Source organism: Cynocephalus volans, chromosome 6, assembly GCF_027409185.1.
Source record: "Cynocephalus volans isolate mCynVol1 chromosome 6, mCynVol1.pri, whole genome shotgun sequence".
NCBI classification, from domain to species: Eukaryota; Metazoa; Chordata; class Mammalia; order Dermoptera; family Cynocephalidae; genus Cynocephalus; species Cynocephalus volans.
The window spans coordinates 119,424,816-119,444,018 of NC_084465.1; the positions used below are offsets into that span (position 1 = coordinate 119,424,816).

The 19,203-nt window shown below is 37.2% G+C and overlaps 1 protein-coding gene across 1 annotated transcript in view; it reads right to left on the reverse strand.

Annotated features, from left to right (window-relative positions):
- Positions 1-12,207: 12,207 nt before the first annotated feature.
- LOC134381033 (transmembrane protein 180-like) overlaps positions 12,208-19,203 on the reverse strand; it is a 31,439-nt gene continuing 24,443 nt past the window's right edge. The window contains 1 exon segment of the mRNA XM_063101120.1: positions 12,208-12,340. Coding sequence (XP_062957190.1) covers positions 12,208-12,340 — 133 coding nt within the window.

Consider the following 19,203-nt stretch of genomic DNA (forward strand, 5'->3'; position numbering starts at 1 on the left):
CCTAAGGCACAGCTTCTTCGTGATATTAAAGGCTTGACCCTGATGGATCATAAATACAATTGACTAATTCTAACTTATGATGGTACAACTGGTGTCAAACTAGAGTCCTATGTAGTATCTCAAGAAGATTTACTATTTCAATTTAACACCCGCTGTGACTCAGGTTCTTTACCTATAAAATAAGCCACCTCTGTACTTATGTTGTGTATATACAAGATGGCTTCTGGGATCCTTAAAAGAAATCTGCACATATAATAGTTTAAGCTACTTAAAGAAATATATGTATTTTATAATATATATTTCAACTAAGTAAGGTCCTTCTAATAGCAGGTCTATGAGTCAGAGCTCTGATAAAAGAGAGAAGGCTGTTGTGTTTTGTTTTGTTTTGTTTTTATCTTTTTCGTGACCGGTACTCAGCCAGTGAGTGCACCGGCCATTCCTATATAGGATCCGAACCCGCGGCGGGAGCGTCGCTGCGCTCCCAGCGCCGCACTCTCCCGAGTGCGCCACGGGCTCGGCCCAAAGGCTCTTGTTTTTATTCAGTTTCTGGGGCATTTTCAAAGATCCAAAGCTCTTTCATCTTGTTTTAAGTATACTCTCAAAACAATACTATCCTTGGCCTCTTAATCGCTGTCTCCTGTACTCGTATGCATGTGTGTTTGGTCTTATGCGTGGCTGCTTCCTCTCCACTCAATTCACATGTAATTCATGCCACTGTGTTTTGATATACTTATTTTAAAACTATAAAGCCTTCTTATTTTGTGACTATGAAACATTCAGACTTATGGCTTATATGGAACACACAGAGAAAATTGGCACTGTACGATGAGAAAGCTTTAAAACTTAAAATCTGAATATTTTATAGTAGACCAAATGTGTGTGTACATAATCAGTGATCTTAAAGAGTTTATGTAACATACCACGAAAAAACCACATCTCTGCTGGCGTGAAAGAAGACCACTATTTTTGCACAACCACAAACTGGTTAGAAAATGAGGAAGAACAGATTTATGAAAAAGGATATTTGAGCAATCAACCAACCTGAAAATGAGACGGAACTCTCTCCCATCTCTGGTGAAAACTGTGATTTGTTAATAGCCATAGCTAATCTGAGCTTGTTTTACAACTTAGCCTAGGATCTTCCTTAAACTTATTGTGTGCACAACTCATTAAATCAGAGGAAAGGCATTCGGCTACTAGATAAACAAAACCACAGCACTGTGAGACCCCCTACAGTTTTCATCTCCAGTTATGGTTTTCCCTTACCAAGCATTCTTTGTCCCATACGGTTTCTTAAAATTGGCAAAGTCAATACTGAATGCACCTATTAAATTATTCTGCAATAGAAACTTTCTTTCCAAGTATTAGCTTTCTATGCTTGTCTTTTGGAAAAGCTTTAGATGTGATAGGAGCAGGCATTAGGGGCTAGCAGTTCCCCCACCACAAAGAATTTTCCCCCTCAGACTCCACCTTCCCCCACCCATACCACCCTTGGGGGCATAGAGCCCAGAATCTCGAAAAAGTGTAGCTTGTTATGTATGAATATAGAAAAGGCTGTTCTCCCTCCAGGAAAAATCCATTTTTATAACCCAAACTATAAATGACATCAGAGCCACATTTGCTGCTTTTCAAGCAGACATCTTAAAATGGAAACAAATTGTTTTAGGTTGGTCACATGCACTTTCTGCTTTCATAAGGAGACATATTTACAGATAATTTTCACATCTACAATGCTCATGATTATTCAATGAAATAAGTCTTCAGGAAAAAAATCCAAGCTATCCCTGGCTGATTTGATAGTATATTGGATTCATGTTAGAATCTGCAACACCATATTTGATTCATATGCTGGAATTTCTTCATTATTATACTTTAGATAGCAGCATATACATGGCTGAATTTTCATCCTGACAGATGGTAAATTATATCATATTTGGGGACATCTAACATTTGTTAGTTCCTTTACCCTATATAGAACTTACATCTTTTTGTACACAAGCATCAGGAATACATCATATTTTTTTACATATATGTTTAAGGCTGTTTCAAGAAAAAAAAATCAAGTCAGGTCTTTCTGACATGGTAGGAGGTACATGGAGTTGATTACAAAATTGCCCTGAAAAATTCTGGAAATAGGGAAATAAAATTGATGTCTGAGAATCACACTGTTAAAAAGCATTCACATACTGGATTATAGCAAAGTGATGCAAAGTAGACAAGTCCCAAAACAAGACTTGACTAAAAACTGACTGAAGAAAGGTAATAGCAAATTTATAGAAATAACAGCTCATTGGGGGTGGAGGGTGGGAAGGAATTGGTTCAGACATTGTAGTGGATTGAATTATGTCCCCCCCAAACTCACTGAGGCTTGAATTGTGTGCCCCAAGCTTTATGTATTTATGTATTAGAAACTTGGCCCCACTGTGACTGTTAAGAGGGTGGGAAATCCTATCATGGTACATCTCCCTCCCTCCCTCCCTCCCCCCCCCCCCCCCTCTCTCTCTCTCTCTCACACACACACACACACACACACAATTACCTGCTCTTTTTCACAGTGTGAGGCTTGCCCAGTCCACTGTGAAGCACCTGGGGAGAAAATACCTCTAGAAATGAACATGGAAACAGACATATCTCTACCCTATGAAATTCTACATCTGGGCCACAGCCTATTCTTCATGAGAGTGAGCTTTCTAAACAGCACTGCAGAGCGCCACGTGTCACTTAGAACAATGACGATATAGTAGGTGCCCGACATCGTGCTACTATCTTACGTAGGTCATCACTTTTAATCCTCACAACGATCTACTGAGGTCAATGCTGTCATTACCACCTCTTACAGAAGAAGAATCCAAGGCACGGGACCCATCCATTGCACAGTGAGTGGTTGAGGCAGGATTTTTTTTAAATTAATTAATTAATTAATTAATTTTATTTATTTATTTATATTATTTATTTATTTATTTATTTATTTGGCAGCTGGCCAGTATGGGCATCAGAACACTTGACCTTGGTGTTATTACACCGCGCTCTAACCAAGCTAACCGGCCAGCCCCAAGGCAGGGTTTTAAACAAGGCAGTCTGATTTCAGAACTCACACTCTTCACCACAATGCTCTTCTGCCTCCTAGCGTTCATGAACAGTCTTCGGACCACTTGCATCGTAATCACCTGTGGTGCTGGTTAAAATGCAGTTTCGAGGCACACTTATTCACACAGGGAGTTTTCAACATGGCCCACAGAGGGGGGGATAGAGAAGTCATTAGCAGAAGCAATACATACTTTAAAAAGTATTTAAAAGTCATAAAATTATTATTATTATTATTATTTTTGTCTTTTTCGTGGCCGGCACTCAGCCAGTGAGTGCACCGGCCATTCCTATATAGGATCCAAACCCGCGGCGGGAGCGTCGCCGCGCTCCCAGCCCCGCACTCTCCCAAGTGCGCCATGGGCTCGTCCCTCATAAAATTATTTTTAATGAGGTAATTAATTATTTTCTAAATCTGTCGGGATAACCTAAAAGAAGAAAATGACATTTCCAAAGACAGTAGTAAGTCGAATAGCATTTGTGTAATTACTTCAGGACAACCTTCCAAAAATAAAATGAAAACAATTTTTATGATGTGTACATTTTTTAAAGATAGGTAACACACCCTCCTTAGTGTACAATTTATGAGTTTTACAAATGCATACAGCTGTGTAACCACCACCAAAATCAAGGTACAGAATATTATTACCTAAAAGGATCCCCCGCGCCCCTTTGTAGTCAACCCCTCTCCTAACTCCAGGCTCTGGCAAACACTAATGTGTTTTCTGAGCCGACAGTTTTGCCTTTTCCAGAATATCATATAAATGGATCATACAGTATGTAGTCTTTTGAGTCTGGCTTCCTTCATAGCGTGATACATTTGATATTCCTCCATGTTGTTGTGGATCAATAAATGGTCTTTTCACTGTTGTGTAGTATCCCATGGTGTGTAGATACCACACAGGTGAAGGACATTTAGGTTGTTCCCAGTTTTTTTGGTGATTATGCATGAAACTGCCATAAACATTTGTGTATATGTTTTGTATGAACACAAGTTTTTGTATCTTTTGGGCAAAAAGTAAGCAGTGGAATTTCTGGATCATATGTCAAATACATATTTAGATTTATAAGGAACTGCCAAACCATTTATCAAAATAGTTGTACAGGAGTAGGTAGAATTGTGGTTACTAGAGGCTGGGAAGGGCAGGAGAAAAGATGGGATAGGGAGAGGTTGATTAACGGATACGAAGTCACTCTAGATAGGAGAAGTAAGTTCTGGTGTTCTATAGTAGGGCTAGGCATCTATAATTAACAATAATTTATTGTATGTTCTCAGTTGGCTAGAAGAGAGGAGCTCAAATGCTCTCATCACAAAGAAATGAAAGAATTCTGCAATGGTAAACATGCTAATTACCCTGATTTGCTCATCACAGATTGTATACATGTATGGAAATATAATTCTGTACTCCATAAATATGTACAATCAATATGGGTCAATTAAACAATAAATAAACTGATTTTTGAAAAGTAGCTGTACAGAAACTGGGGAGAAGGAATAATGAGAAGTTATCACGTAATGGGCACAGAGTTTATGTTTAGGAAGACAGACGTTTTGGAAATAGAGGCAGTGGTTTCAAAGCATTGTGAATGTAATTAATTCCATGCAATTGTATGTTTTAAAATGCTTAAAATGGTAATTTTTACGTTATATATATCTTACCATGAAGATTTTTTAAATGGGGGGAAAAAGTGGTTCTCATAGAAGTAGAGAGTAGAATAATAAGTTACAAGAGGCTGGGAAGGGATGGGAAGGGAATGGGAGTTGGGGGAAGGAACTGAGGGAAAGAGGTGGATTAATGGGTACAAAGTCACGGTTAGATAGGAAAGATATGTTTTGGTCTTCTAGGTTGACTATGGCTAATAATATTATATTGTATATTTCTAAATAGCCAGAATAGAGGATCTTGAATGTAATCACCACAAGGAAAAGATAAATGTTTAGGTGATATCTACCCTAAGTGAATCACTATACAAGGTATGCATGTATTAAAACAATACACTGTATTCCACAAACATGGACAACAAAAAATAAAAAGAATAATTAAAAGGTAGCTGTACCATTTTAATTCCTACCAAAAATGTGTGAGAGTTCTGGGTGCTCCACATCCTTGTGAGCACTTGGTATTGTCAGTTTTTACTTTAGCCATTACAACTCCTATGTAGTGGTATCTTGTGGTTTTAATTTGCCTTTTTCTAATGACCATGCCTTTTTCATGTACTTACTTTCCATCTGTATATATTCTTTGGTGAAGAGTCTGTTCAAATCTTTGCCCATTTTTAAAATTAGGTTGTCATGTTTTAATTGAGTTATGAGAGTGCTTTATATATTCTGCATACAAGTTTTTCATCAAGTAGGCATTTTACTAATATTTTCTCCCAGTCTGTGGCCTACATTTTCATTTTCTTAACAATGTCTTTCAAAGATCAGAAGTTTTTAATTTTGATAAAGTCAAACATCAATTTTTTCTTTTATGGATTGTATATTTAATGCTATTTCTAAGAAATCTTTCCCATCCCAGAGTCACAAAGATGTTCTCCTATGTTTTATTCTGAAAGGTGGATGGTTTTAGATATTACATTTAGCTCTATGATCTATTGTAATTTTGTACTTGGCACAAGGTATGAGTTGAGTTTTTTTGGTTTTTTTTTTTTTTGTATTGGATGTCTAATTGTTGAAAATACTATCCTTCTTCCATTGAATTGCTATTGCACCTTTGTCAAAAAACAATTTCTTATATATGCATGGTTCTATGTCTGTACTCTATTCTGTTAAATTTGTTGACACTACACTTTCTTGATTACTGTAGCTTTATATTAAGTATTGGAATCAGATCATTTGAATCCACCAACTTTGTGCTTTTTCAAGTTGTTTTTTACTATTCTAGTTCTTTTGCTTTTCCTTATAAATTTTATAATCAGCTAGTCAATTTCTATAAAACTTCCTTCTAGGCTTTTGATTGGATTTCATTTGGAGAATTGACACCTTAACAATATTCAGTCTTCCAATCCATGAATATGGTATATATCTCTGTTTATGTTTTCTTTTATTTCTTTCATTAGGGTGTTCTAGTTTTTATCATACACATCTTGCACATATTTTTAAAGATATATACCTAAGGATTTCATTGTTCTTTTTTATGCTCTTGTAAATGGTAATTTTTCAAAAGTTATATCAATTTCCAATTGTTCATTCCCAGTATATAGAAACTGATTTTCATATATTGACCTTGTATCCTGTGACCTTGCAAAACTCACTTATTAGTTCTAGTAACTTTGTTGTAGATTCTTTGGGATTTTTCTACATGGACAATCATGCCATCTACTAATACTTATATCTTCCTTTCAAATTTGTATGTTTTTTTACTTATATTTCTTGCCTTGTTGCAGTGGCTAGAATCTCCAGCATGATTCTGAATTCGAATGGAAAGAGCAGACATCCTTGCCTTGTTCCCAATCTTAGGAGAAAAGCATTTAGTCTTTCACCATTAAGGATGATACTAGCTGTGGAATTTTTTGCAGAAGACTTTGTCAGTTTGAGGAATCTCACTTTTAAGTTTGCCAAGAGTTTTTATCAAGAGTGGATATTGCACTTCATCAAATGCTTTTTCTGCATCAATTAAGATGGTCATAAGGCTTTTATTCTTTTGTCTGTTGATATGATGAGTTACACTGATTGATTCTGAATGTTGAATCAACACTGTACTCCACCATCAATCCCATTTGGTCATTTTTATTATCCTTTCCATATTAGCTAGATTAGATTTGCTGTTATTTTGTTGAAGACTTTTACATCTATGTTCATAAAGAGTACTGTTCTATAGTTTTCTTATAATGTCTTTGTTTGGTTGTGGTATTAGGGTAATACTGATCTCATAAGATGAAATGGGAGGTGTTCTAATTTTCTGAAAGAGTTTGTGTAAAATTGATATATTTTCTTTCTTAAATGTTTGGTAAAATTTGCCAGTGAAACCATCTGGGTCCACAGTTTTCTTTGTTGGAAAACATCTAAGTTGTCAGATTTATTGGTATAATAATTTCATAATATTTCCTTATTATCCTTTATATATTTGTAGAATCTGGATTGATGCCCCTAACTTCATTCCTGATATTGGAAATTCATGTCTTCTCTCCTTTTTTCTTGAACAGTCTGGCAAGAAATTTATCAGTTTTATTGGTATTTTCAAAGAACCAGCTTTTGGCATAATTGTGGAGTTTTTTTTTCAATTTTATTGGTTTCAAATCTTTATTATTTCCTTCTTCTGCTTAATTTAGATTTAATTTGCTCTTCTTTTTTAAATTTCTTAATTGAAGCATATATCATAGACTTGAGACCCTTCTTTTCTAATATTAGAATTTAATGCCATAAATTTCCCTCTACTGTTTTTGCTGCATCCCACAAATTTGAGGTAGCGTTTTCATTTGTGTTAAATTCAAAATACTTTCTAATTTCCTTTGTGACTTCCTCTTTGACCTATGAGTTATTTAGAAGTCTATTTTTTAACTTCTATATATTTGGGAATTTCCCAGGTATATTTGTCATTGGTTTTTAATTTAATTTTACTGTGATCAGAGGACATACTTTATATGATTTCTATTCTTCTGCATTTGTTGTGGCCCACAAGACAGCCTGTCTTGGTGAATGTTCCATGTGCACTTAAAAAGAATGTGTATTCTTGTGTCTGTTGGCCATTCATATATCTTCCTTTGAGAAATGCCTATTTAGCTCCTTTGCCCATTTTTTAATTGGGTTACTTGTTTTTTTGTTGTTCTAAAGTTGTTTCAGTTCCTTGTATATTCTGGATATCAGTCCTTTGATAGATGTATATTTCGCAAATATTTTCTCTCACTCTGTTGGTTGTCTTTTAACTCTAATTGTTTCTTTTGCTGTGCAGAAGCTTTTTAGTTTGATATAATCCCATTTGTTTATTTTTCCTTTGGTTGCTTGTGCTTTTGGAGTCATATTCATGAAGTCTGTGCCCAGTCCCACTTCCTGGAGTGTTTCTCCTATGTTTTCTTTAAGAAGTTTTATTGTTTCAGGGTGTATATTTAATTCTTTAAAATGTTCAGCATCACTCAGCATTCAGGAAATGCAAATCAAAACCACACTGAGATATGATCTCACCTGTTAGGATGGCTAATATCCAAAAGACTGTGAATGATAAATGCTGGTGAGGTTGCGGAGAAAAAGGAACTCTCATACACTGTTGGTGGGACTGCAAAATGGTGCAGCCTCTATGGAAAATGGTATGGATGTTCCTCAAAAAATTGCAGATAGACATACCATATGACCCAGCTATCCCACTGCTTGGAATATACCCAGAGGAATGGAAATCATCAAGTCGAAGGTATACCTGTATTCCAATGTTCATTGCAGCACTATTTACAATAGCCAAGAGTTGGAACCAGCCCAAATGTCCATCGTCAGACGAGTGGATATGGAAAATGTGGTATAGCTACACAGTGGAATACTACTCTGCTATAAAAAAGAATGAAATACTGCCATTTATAACAACATGGATGGACCTAGAGAAAATTATAGTAAGTGAAATGAGTCATGCACAGAAAGAGAAATACCACATGTTCTCACTTATTTGTGTGAGAGCTAAAAATAAATAAATAAATAAATACACAAATAAACTGGGGGGAGGGAAGAAGACACAACAATCACAATTCCTTGAAGTTGTTATGACAAGCGAACAGATATGAGGTTGTTGGGGGGGAGGGAGGGGGGAAGGAGGTTTCGGTAATGGGCCACAATAATCAACCACATTGTATATTGTTAAAATAAAATTAAATTTAAAAAAAATAGGTTGGACTTAAATGTAAGACCTGAAACTATATAATTACTAGGAAAAAAATAAGGGAAATGATTGAAAACACTGGTGTGGGCAAAAATTTGTAGAGAAGACTTCTAAAGCACAGATAACACAAGAAAAAATAACAAATGGGACTATATCAAAATAAAAAGTTTTTGCATAGAAAAAAAATCCCCAAAGAATGTGTATTCTGCTGTTGCTGGACAAAGTGTTCTAGAAATGTCAGCTGGGTCAAGTTTCTTGATAGTATTGCTTATGTCTTCTGTATTCTTATTGGTTTTCTGTCTACTTGTTCTGTTGATTACTAAGAAAGAAGTGTTAAAATCCCCACCTATGATTTCGTATTTGTCTATTTCTCCATTCTCTTCTACCAGTTTTTGCTTCATGCATTTTGAAGCTCTGTTTTCATGTGCATGAACTTTTAGGATTGCTTTATCTTCTTGGTTAATTGACCCATTTATCATTATGCGATCTCCCTCTTTATCTCTGGTAATATTCCTTCTTCTGAGGTCTACTTTGATCTGAATACAACCACTCTAACTTTCTTTTGATTACTGTTTTTGCATGTTATATTTTTTTAATCCTTTCACTGTGTTTACATCTTTATATTTAAAGTGAGATTTTTGTACATAGCATGTAGTTGAATCTTACTTTTTTATCCAATATAACAATTTCTGTCTTTTAACTGGTGTGTTTAGACCATCTGTACTTAATGTAATATTGATATGGTTGATTAAATCTACCATTTGTGTTGCACAAATCGAAATTTCTTCACACGCTTAAGCTCCCCTCTTAGGATTGAGTGTAAATTTATGATTAGTAGACCTCTCCGGAAGATAGTCACTATCACCATCCCTACCTTTCCCCAACTCCAGGCTCTGAGAGGAGAACTTTGTTGATTTCAGGGAAAGCAAAGTGAATAGAAATTTGGGAAACGTACCATTGGTGCTCTCTACTGCAACACCTTGGCTTGGATCAGAGAACTCAGAATATGTATCAGACCTACTCCACCTACACTCGCTTCTTATTAAACATACCCACCCACAGACCAACAAGCAGCAACCCACTGAGAACTCTTGTGATGTACACCCAGCGGTGAGCTGGAGCCTGCTCATACCAGCTGGTGAGAGCCAACTGTTAACTTTTCAGGAATTTCTCAAGCTGGTTTTTAAACACAGCCATTATTAAAACAACATACAAATTTACAATTAAATAAATTATTTAAAAAAGTGATAAATACTCAAAACTCATGAGTTCCTATTTTATTACATTTTACTATTATTTATGCTCTTAGGGTTATTAATGTCTGTTGCACCTGTGTAGTGGAAGTATGTTACAATGGAATGCTATTTCTCTTTTCTTCTCAAATGTGTTCGGTGATATCACACTGATAGCTTGAAATTGGCCATAATGGAAGTATTTACACTATGGAAATCAGTATAAATTATTGTTTTGTTTTGTTAATGGTCTAGACCAGGAGTCAACAGACTTTTTTTGTAAAGAGCCAGAAGATCTTTTAGACGTGGTGAGCCACATACGGTCTCTGTCACCTAGCCTTCTCTGGTTGTCACATCTCAGGCTGTATGAAAACAGGCCACAGGCTGGATATGGCCCACAAGCCATAGTTTGCCAACCCCTGGTCTAGACTTAAGAAAGTAATAAGAAAAATGCTAATAGAACAGATTAAACTCAAAACTATCATGTCTATAGTCATTACACTGTGAAGAGCACCAAAAATTAAGGGAATATTCTTCCCATATTCAAAACCTATTGCTCAGTTCAGCAAAGAAGTCACTCACATTGCTGGTGGCCAAGTGGAGTTTGAGGTGGGTCCTTACAGTTTCACTTTTGTCTTACTTGTTAACATGAACAAAAATGTAAAACAACATCGGAACTAAACTCCGTGGTCAATGACAAGAGTGACTTCTTTGTTGAACTGAGTAGTAATCAAGCATTTATTCATAGTCTTTTCATTTATTTTTTTTATGTTTGGCAGCTGGCCAGTACGTAGAACTGAACGCTTGACCTTGGTGTTACTATTCACCATCTTGATTTCGTGAGTCTATTGTTGTGAATTATAAAAAACTTAAACAGTGTGATTTGTAAGAAAGAGCAAATCACACTGAAATTATAGGTGTATGGAATTTACAATAAAGAGTACAGTATATATTTCATTGTTACTTATAAATCATGTTCTACACATCCCTTTTATCAATAAAATTCGTCATAAAGTTACATATGTGTAAATGTGTATAAGGTTTTTTAAAGAGTGCATTGTTAAGCATTTTTAGCATGCCCATGTGCACATGTGTCTCATGCTGAGCTGACTGTCATTCATGGATCAGAAAATCTGAACAGGCACATACTTGTAGAGTCTGAGTTAGACGAAGACGGGTGAAAAGTCTGGCTCATCTGGTTGACAGAGGGAGATGCAAAGAGAGAATAATGGAGAAGAAATGTCAGAGACAGAGCAAGCCCCTCGGTTCCTGCCCTTCCCACTCTAATCCTTGTAAGGCTCACCTCTAACTTTCTGTTCCTGGACGCCTACAAGTTCACCTCCCATATCCTTCCAAAAAACTTCTCTTAACATCATGGAAACTGACTTCCTGTTTCTTGATAACCAAAAGCACCCTTCTAAGACAGTGAGCCACATAAATCTAGGTTATTTGAATTTTCTTATCTTAGTCCCAGAATTGACCAAATCTGACCTTCTCTACTATATTTTTAAATTAATTACTTTCTTTAATTGACAAATAATTGTATATATTTATGGGGTACAATGTGATGTTTTGATGTATATATACAATGTGGAAAGATTAAATCAAGCTAATTGACATATCTATCACCTTACCTCCTTATCATTTTTTCGTAGTGAGAATGTTTAAAATTATTATTAACTATGGTCACCATGCTGGGCAATATATCACTAAACTTATTCCTCCTGTGTAGCTGAAATCTTGAACTCTTTAACCAACATCTCCCCTTTCCCCATCCTGGTGGTATGCACAGCTAAGTGGGCTCTGGAAAACCCAAAGCAACTCACAGAGCAAGTCATTGGTGAAGAGTTACAGGAATGTCCAGGCTACAAGATCACTTGGAAACAACCACCAGCGAGACCTTAACTCATATATAACTTTCTAATTAGAGAGTCAAAAAGCCCTAAAACTTGTTGGAATTTTTTTGTTTTGTTTTCTAAACAAATTAAAGGTTAAAAAGAACAGTTTTGCTTTCTGGCACAATGTAACCTCTATAAGAACAGACAAACACCCGAAGTTTTGTTTGAATCCCATAATATCTGGTGTTGGCCTTAAAAAGTCTCTGTGTACTCTGTCTTGTTTCTGACTGAGAATGGGCTCCAAACCAGAATCTGAATTATTGCAATGCCCAGTGGGACCAGGCAAATCAAACTAAACATAGCATCATGAAGATCTAATAGTACACTAGGGGGAAAAAAAGATATAAAACATAGTTTTTCTAATGGCTTTTCTTATTAATTCAGAGCTATTTAACAAAAGGTTTCAGAATGCTTTTATCTATGAACCCACTTAAAAATAAATTTTATCAAATAATTTTGATTCTTTCAAATAACTGAATAATTGAATAATCCCTACCTTGCAGTTGCTCATACCAGAGGAGGCTGAAATGTAAACTTGTGACCACAATGCCTGTTGAAAAGTGCTGGGCATATACAAAGCACAGGCATACATGTGTGTAAGGGTAATACTTGAGTCTTGAAATTACCATCCAACAGGTTTTAAACAAAGCAATAGGATTTAAGCATTCATTTCTAGTCCTAAACTTACTTCAGCACAGTTAGAGGTTACAAGAGGAATCCAGGGTTAATAATAATATTCAGAAGTGACATGACCTGGTTTTCTGCTAAGAACTTTCATTAAGCCCAAAGATTCCTATAGTTCTCAACTATATTCCAGATAGATGATATTTTTCATTTAAATTTCACACACAGTAAAAGGGGGTTCCTGATTATTAGGGGGCTGATTATCCAGTCTGCAGCTTCTTTTTGGTTATCTGGGTTATCTATAATAGCATCTCATTAATTCAGCCAATTGAGGAAAGATGTGGAAAAGTTAAACTGTATGACACAAGAAAAGGAGGCAGTTTGTTACATTTTCATACTAAAACAAGTTGCTGTTACCAGAACCTTCATATCATTTATTCATCTAAAAAAACAGGTACTGTCTGATTGTCAATGTGGTAGGCACTGGGCTAAATACTGGCTATTCAATAGTAGGTAAAACTGATAGAGTCCCAAGGTCAAGGGTTCAGATCCCCATACTGGCCAGCTGCCAAAAAAATACAAAAACAAGAAACAAAACTAGTAGAGTCCCTAACCTTATGGAGTTAGCCTCCTACTGCAGGAGCAAGATCTTAATCAAATAATCACAAATACTTTTGATTTAAATATGATTACATAAAACAACTGTAAAAAGTGCTGTGATGGAAGAACTCAAGGTATTAGATGAGAGCTCACTGTCAGAGGGTCTGACCTACACTTAGCAAGTGAAGTCCAGAGAAAGCTTCCCAGAGGAAAGGGTTTTGGAGCCAAGTACTGAAGAATAAGTACGCATTAACTAGAAGGCCTCTGTCTAGAATCATGTGCAAAACCTCTAATCATCATTAGCTCTTCCTCTAAATGCCACAGCTGGGAGTGTCCTTGGTGCTCTGGACTGGGCTACCTTTGTTAGGTATGGCCATCCCTCCCACCTGCTGTTCCTCAAGACCACCCCTCACCTTGAGTCCTATTTGGTGTAAGAACGCATTATTACCTACTGGCTCTTTGTTCTTCTGCCACTATTTTCTGGGCTCTGCGGTAATCACAGAGGCCAGGGTCATAGGCTGGACCACCCAAAACATGCTGACTGTAGCCTCTAGAAGTAGCAAAGGAACACCTCATTTCTAGGGGCATGCAGTGTTCTGTCTTACCAGCATTCCCTCCCTTAAGAAAAATCCTCTCCTCTTCCATAGTAAGCCTGCTTTGGTCGTTAAGACTTGGTAGAGTCTGACTGCCCCACTCCCACCCCCAAGGTCAAGCACATGCACAGACCCGATTTGAGAAATCCATGCAGCAGGGTACAACTGCCTCAGCAATGGGCTCGTGACACGCACGTCACATGGAATGCCTTTCAGCACCCACCTGGGGACTTTTGCTATTCTACTGGTACAAAAGTATGTGTTTCCTCACAATCTTGAGATACTAGGCCCGTGAAAATCTGGAGTTATCTTGCTGCCTCGTGGTAAAAGCTTGCACCCAACACAGAGGCAAAAATCAGAGAAACGTTTCCTGACACCATTTGAGATCCAGCTCTGCCTGACTTTTCAGTTATAGGAGCCAGTAAGTTCCTTTTTTATTTAAGCCAGACTGCATTGGATTTCTGTCACTTGCAGCCAAAGTAGCCTGAATAATGTACCTTTCCAATTGACAATGATGCCCAAATTACTGTAAAAGGGCTGCCTCTGACTACTCTAGGGAAAGGATTCAGTGATTTCTTATTGGTGATGACCGATAAGGACGCAGGAGGTTTGAAAGAGCTGAGCACATATTTCAAGAACGAGAGGGCAGGTCGTGATTGTACTTTTGAACCTATGTTGAAGGTGCTCATAGGCATGACGTTCCTCTCACCAACATTGACTGTCCACTCATTGGAAACACAAAACAGACTAAATGGGAGAACTGGGCCGACAGTGCGTACAAGATACCAGAAATGTAATGGGACCTCAAGCTCCTCTTTGAAGCAGCAGACATCACACATGTTTCAAGCACAAAAAAGAAAGGAAGTGGCCTAATCAAGACCTTTAAAGTGGGGAAAACCCCACAAAGCCATGGCCATGAGCTCCTAGTCACGAAATGATTACAGTATGTGTTCAGAAACCCAGTGCTTTGTGGAAAGACTGGTTTCTGCTCGGCCCCGAGGTGCTCTTTTTGTCTGAGTGTTTGGTGAGCAACAGGAGCCCATTATCCTTTAGCATTCTCTAATTATTATAGATTCCAGTTTCAGAAATAACAAGAAATTGGATTCCAGCTGCCAGGGGTTCTCTTTGGGAGATTTCCGATCTCTGAGATGGCATTGTCTTTTTCTCCTTTTCCAAGGAGAGAGGGGCATGGGGAACACCCACGGTCATCTGCAGAGGCAAAGCCTTGTGTGAGCACGCTGACAACACTGCAGGGAGAGCTTTGGGCTGAAGTTCAAGGGCAGCCAGGGCAATGAACAGTTAAAATAAAAAGGCAATTTGATAATTACCATGTTGTAGTCCAAGACCCAACACTTTTAGGCTTACCTTGTTATTATTGAAGTTGCAACCATTATAATGGCTTCACACTCTCCAAAGCACAAGTGAATCCCCACAATTTCACTGACTCTCTCGATGCTCTTCAAAGATTTCTTTGATCTTTCTGCTCTTTCTCCTAAAATGTTATTCTAAGCTGAGATAGATGCCCATGATTTTAGAGAATATCTTTTCTTCTCTCACATGACATTCATTCCACTGGGATGTGAATACACCTATTGGCTAGTTAGGCTATTGTGTTTGCAGAATGTCTTCACCTCTCGCTTCCCACTTGAACAATATTTTTTAATGAATCTCTGGTAGAAAAATAATTCTTGTTTTTGGCAGCTGGCTGGGGATCCAAACACTTGACCTTTGTGTTATAAAACCATGCTCTAACCAGCCGAGTAACTGGCCAGCCCTACAGAAAAATAATTCTCATGCCCTGCTTATTCATTCATTCATTCAGCAAATATTTATGGTATACTTACAGTTCTAGGTGCTTGGGATACAAGAGTAAATAAATCAACAATGATCCTTGCCCTCAACAAAGCTTATGTTCTAGTGGAGGCAAAGAGATGATAAACAAATATATCTAATATTATCTTCTTATAATAATAAAAATTGCACCTCTGTCTTATGGAAAACTTTTTACATCCAACTTTTTTCTCACAATCTTCTACTTTCAAAAGGAAAAATATCTTCTGCCTGAACGTAATGCTCTGAAATATTATAGTCTGATGCCCTTTAATTCATTTTCTTAGCTCACACTTGCTAAAAAAAAATTGTAAATTTAGCTCCTTAGGTAAAGGGGCCACATAAATTATCATACTCTCATCTCTAATCCTTTTATATTTAGGACCTTCCACATCACAAAACTGAAGCAAAGGCTGGCTCCTTTCCACTTCTTTTCCCCTATCAATATCAACTGAAAAAAAGGATAAAATGAATAAGGTTGCTTCCTGATGGCATCAGTGAAATAACTTTATGGTCATTAGTGTAAAAATAGGCAATCCATCAGTGGAGTTGCCACCAAAAACAGTCAATAAGCATCCCTACAGAGAAAAGAGGAGCTCAGGATTGAAAAGGCCAAAGAAACCTAAATAAGGGTTACATGGAGGTATAGTCTCTTTTGAATTAGGGTCAAGAAAACTTAAATCTACATAAACTGTTGCTACCTCAAGAATAGAGAGTGCATTTCTTCCTTCTAGGGCAGCCTGATGAGTACCTGTTAAGTATAATAGTGTAACATGTGTTGCAGGCTTACTATGTGCCTGGTCCTGTGTCTTAGCTTGGACTGCCATAATCAAATGCCACAGACTGGATGTCTTAAACAAAAGAAATTAATTTTCTCACAGTTCTGGAGGCTGGAAGTCTGAGATCAGGGCTCACCAGCATAGTTGGGCTCTGGTGAGGGCCCTCTTCCTGGCTTGCAGAGAGGAAGCTATGTCCTTACATGGCAGAGACAGAAGAGAGGAGAGGGGAGAGAGGAGAGGGTCAGGGAGGGGGACAGCTCTCCAGTGTCTCCTCTTATAAGAGTGCTAAACCCATCATGAGGGCCCCACCCTCATAAACTTGTCTAAACCTAATTACCTCCAAAGGCCCCCATCTCCAAATACCATCACACTGGGGGTTAGGGCTTCAGCATATAAACTTTGGGGAGGCACAGTTCAGTCCACAGCACCCTGACACCTTTATCTTATTGCTATTAATTTTCACAACAAACCTGAAGAAGACACCGAGGCTTAGACTGGTTAACTGAATTGGCCAAAGTTACAAAACCAGTGAGTTTGGAGCTGGGGCTGAGATTTTCTACCTAGATATAAACTAAAAATCTCTCCAAGATATAACTGTACCTCTAATATAAATTTATCAGAAGGAAAAAGCTCAGTTTTTAAGAAGGTTATGGGTTGGCCAGTTAGCTCAGTCGGTTAGAGTGTGGTGCTAATAACACCAAGGTCCAGGATTCAATCCCTATGCTGGCCAGCTGATAAAATTTTTAAAAAGAAGGTTTTACACTTTCTATGAAAATGAGTTGAGATTCTCTTCACTGAAAGGCAACTTGACAAATATCAAGTACACTAATAGCTTAATATTATCACACAGCTGTTGTGAAAATATAAGGATATAATTCCCTATAGACCTATTTTTCTTTGCCAGAGGTTGGGGGATATTGTTAGTATTTCCACTTATAAAGACTAAATGGAAAAAAATAACAGTATAATATTTCTCCAAAAGAAAAAAAAACCATAAGGTTAATTATCTCTTTCTTTGGACATAACCTTGTCATCAGATGGTCCCTTTGCAATGAGATATTATGATCATTATTTACAGAGAAAGAGAAGTGAGCTAGGGGGAGGAAATCAACATTATTGATAATTCTGTAGCAAAACTCAGGATGCACACTATCGTGTTCCTTTGAACTTCTAGATAGAATTCCCTCCACAAAATTTCACATCACAGCCCCATTTCTGACATACCATCAGGAAACTGATTTACCCTCAATCATAATTTTGGGGGTGAAATATTCTTAGTAATTTAGAATGCTACAAGTGCTCATGTTCATTACAGTTAGCAACTAGACTCAATTTAAAGACCCTTGTCAGAGGCTAACTGATAATCCCTTTATTCATCCTAGCAACCCCAACAAACATATACGCTTGTATGTATAAAATTCTTTGCTGTTCTAATATTTTGCATATGTTTTTAATCCTATCTTTCCAAATATACAGCACTGAGGAAGGGGGAAGCTGTGTCTCAACAAAGTTCAAAATCTGAGACTCAGAATACAAGGAGTGGAAAAACTTTATTTTATGGTTTTCCAATTCTAAAGTAGCAATAAAGCCAATTAAGATCTTTAAACTAAAAAAAGAAAAAAAAAAAAAAAACAGAAGAATACATGGAGTGTTCCAATTGATGGATATTTCTAGCTCTTCTGGGGACCCTACAGAAGGCTGCGTGAGCTCTACAGAGGAGGGGTTATTGTTTTTTCCTTTTCAAGACTCTATGCTTCAATGGCCTCATAGGTCAAGAATATGTTAAAACATTAATAAAGAAATTTACTATAAGCATTTCAGAGCTATGCCAAATCAACAGTATGATACAGAATTGATACTTTGAAAGAACAAAATCCACCAGTAAACATAATACATAAGATTAGCTCATTCTTCCCTACGTAACCTAATCTTTAATGCTGTATAAAACCACCGACTTAGTCCTAATATGAAACAGAGGTCATTAAACAAGCAAGAAAGTGTTCTTGCCTGAGAATTTCCAGGATGTTGCTATAGGAAATTTCAATGGAAAGCACTTGTTTTCAAAAAAGTTTTAAAATTGATTTTAATGATTAACTATATATCATTAAACACCAAGAATATTTTCATTTAACTTAAAAGACAAAGCCTTGGGGTTATTTTTTATTTGTATATTATTCACCTGAAACAATTCATTGTGGATCTGCTTCTTTGCTAGAGTTTAAGACAATATTATTTATTATGTCATTAAGAGAAAAGTCACTTCCTAAACTTTCTTTGCAAATATAATTTTGGAAGTATCTATTGTGAGGCTTTCAGATAAAAGACAAGCAAAAGGAACGCAACATATATAACTTTAAAAAATACTCTTATAGGGGCTTCTGGTCAAGATGGCAGAATAGACGGTCCCCAGCATCACTCTCTCTCACAAATCAACCAATTTACAACTGTTAAAAAGCAACGAGAGCCAAGCTGGGGCCACTAGAGCTCAGGGGAAGAGGAGGAGAGACCTACGGAGCACATGAAGACAGGAGAAGCCACTTTGAGAGAAAGAAAGGATCACTCCTACCATTTCCAATCCCAGCCACTCCAAGGCTGGAGCTACTGAGCACATGGAGCAAGAGCTGGCAAAAGCTGCAGCTGTGCCCTTCCTATGAAATTGCTTGGAGGCAGCAAGGGAGAAGAGGGCCTTGGTAGCCCTCAGGCCAGCAAGACCACTAACAGGGTTCCTGTGGACACACATATGAGCAAGGAGCCACAAAAAC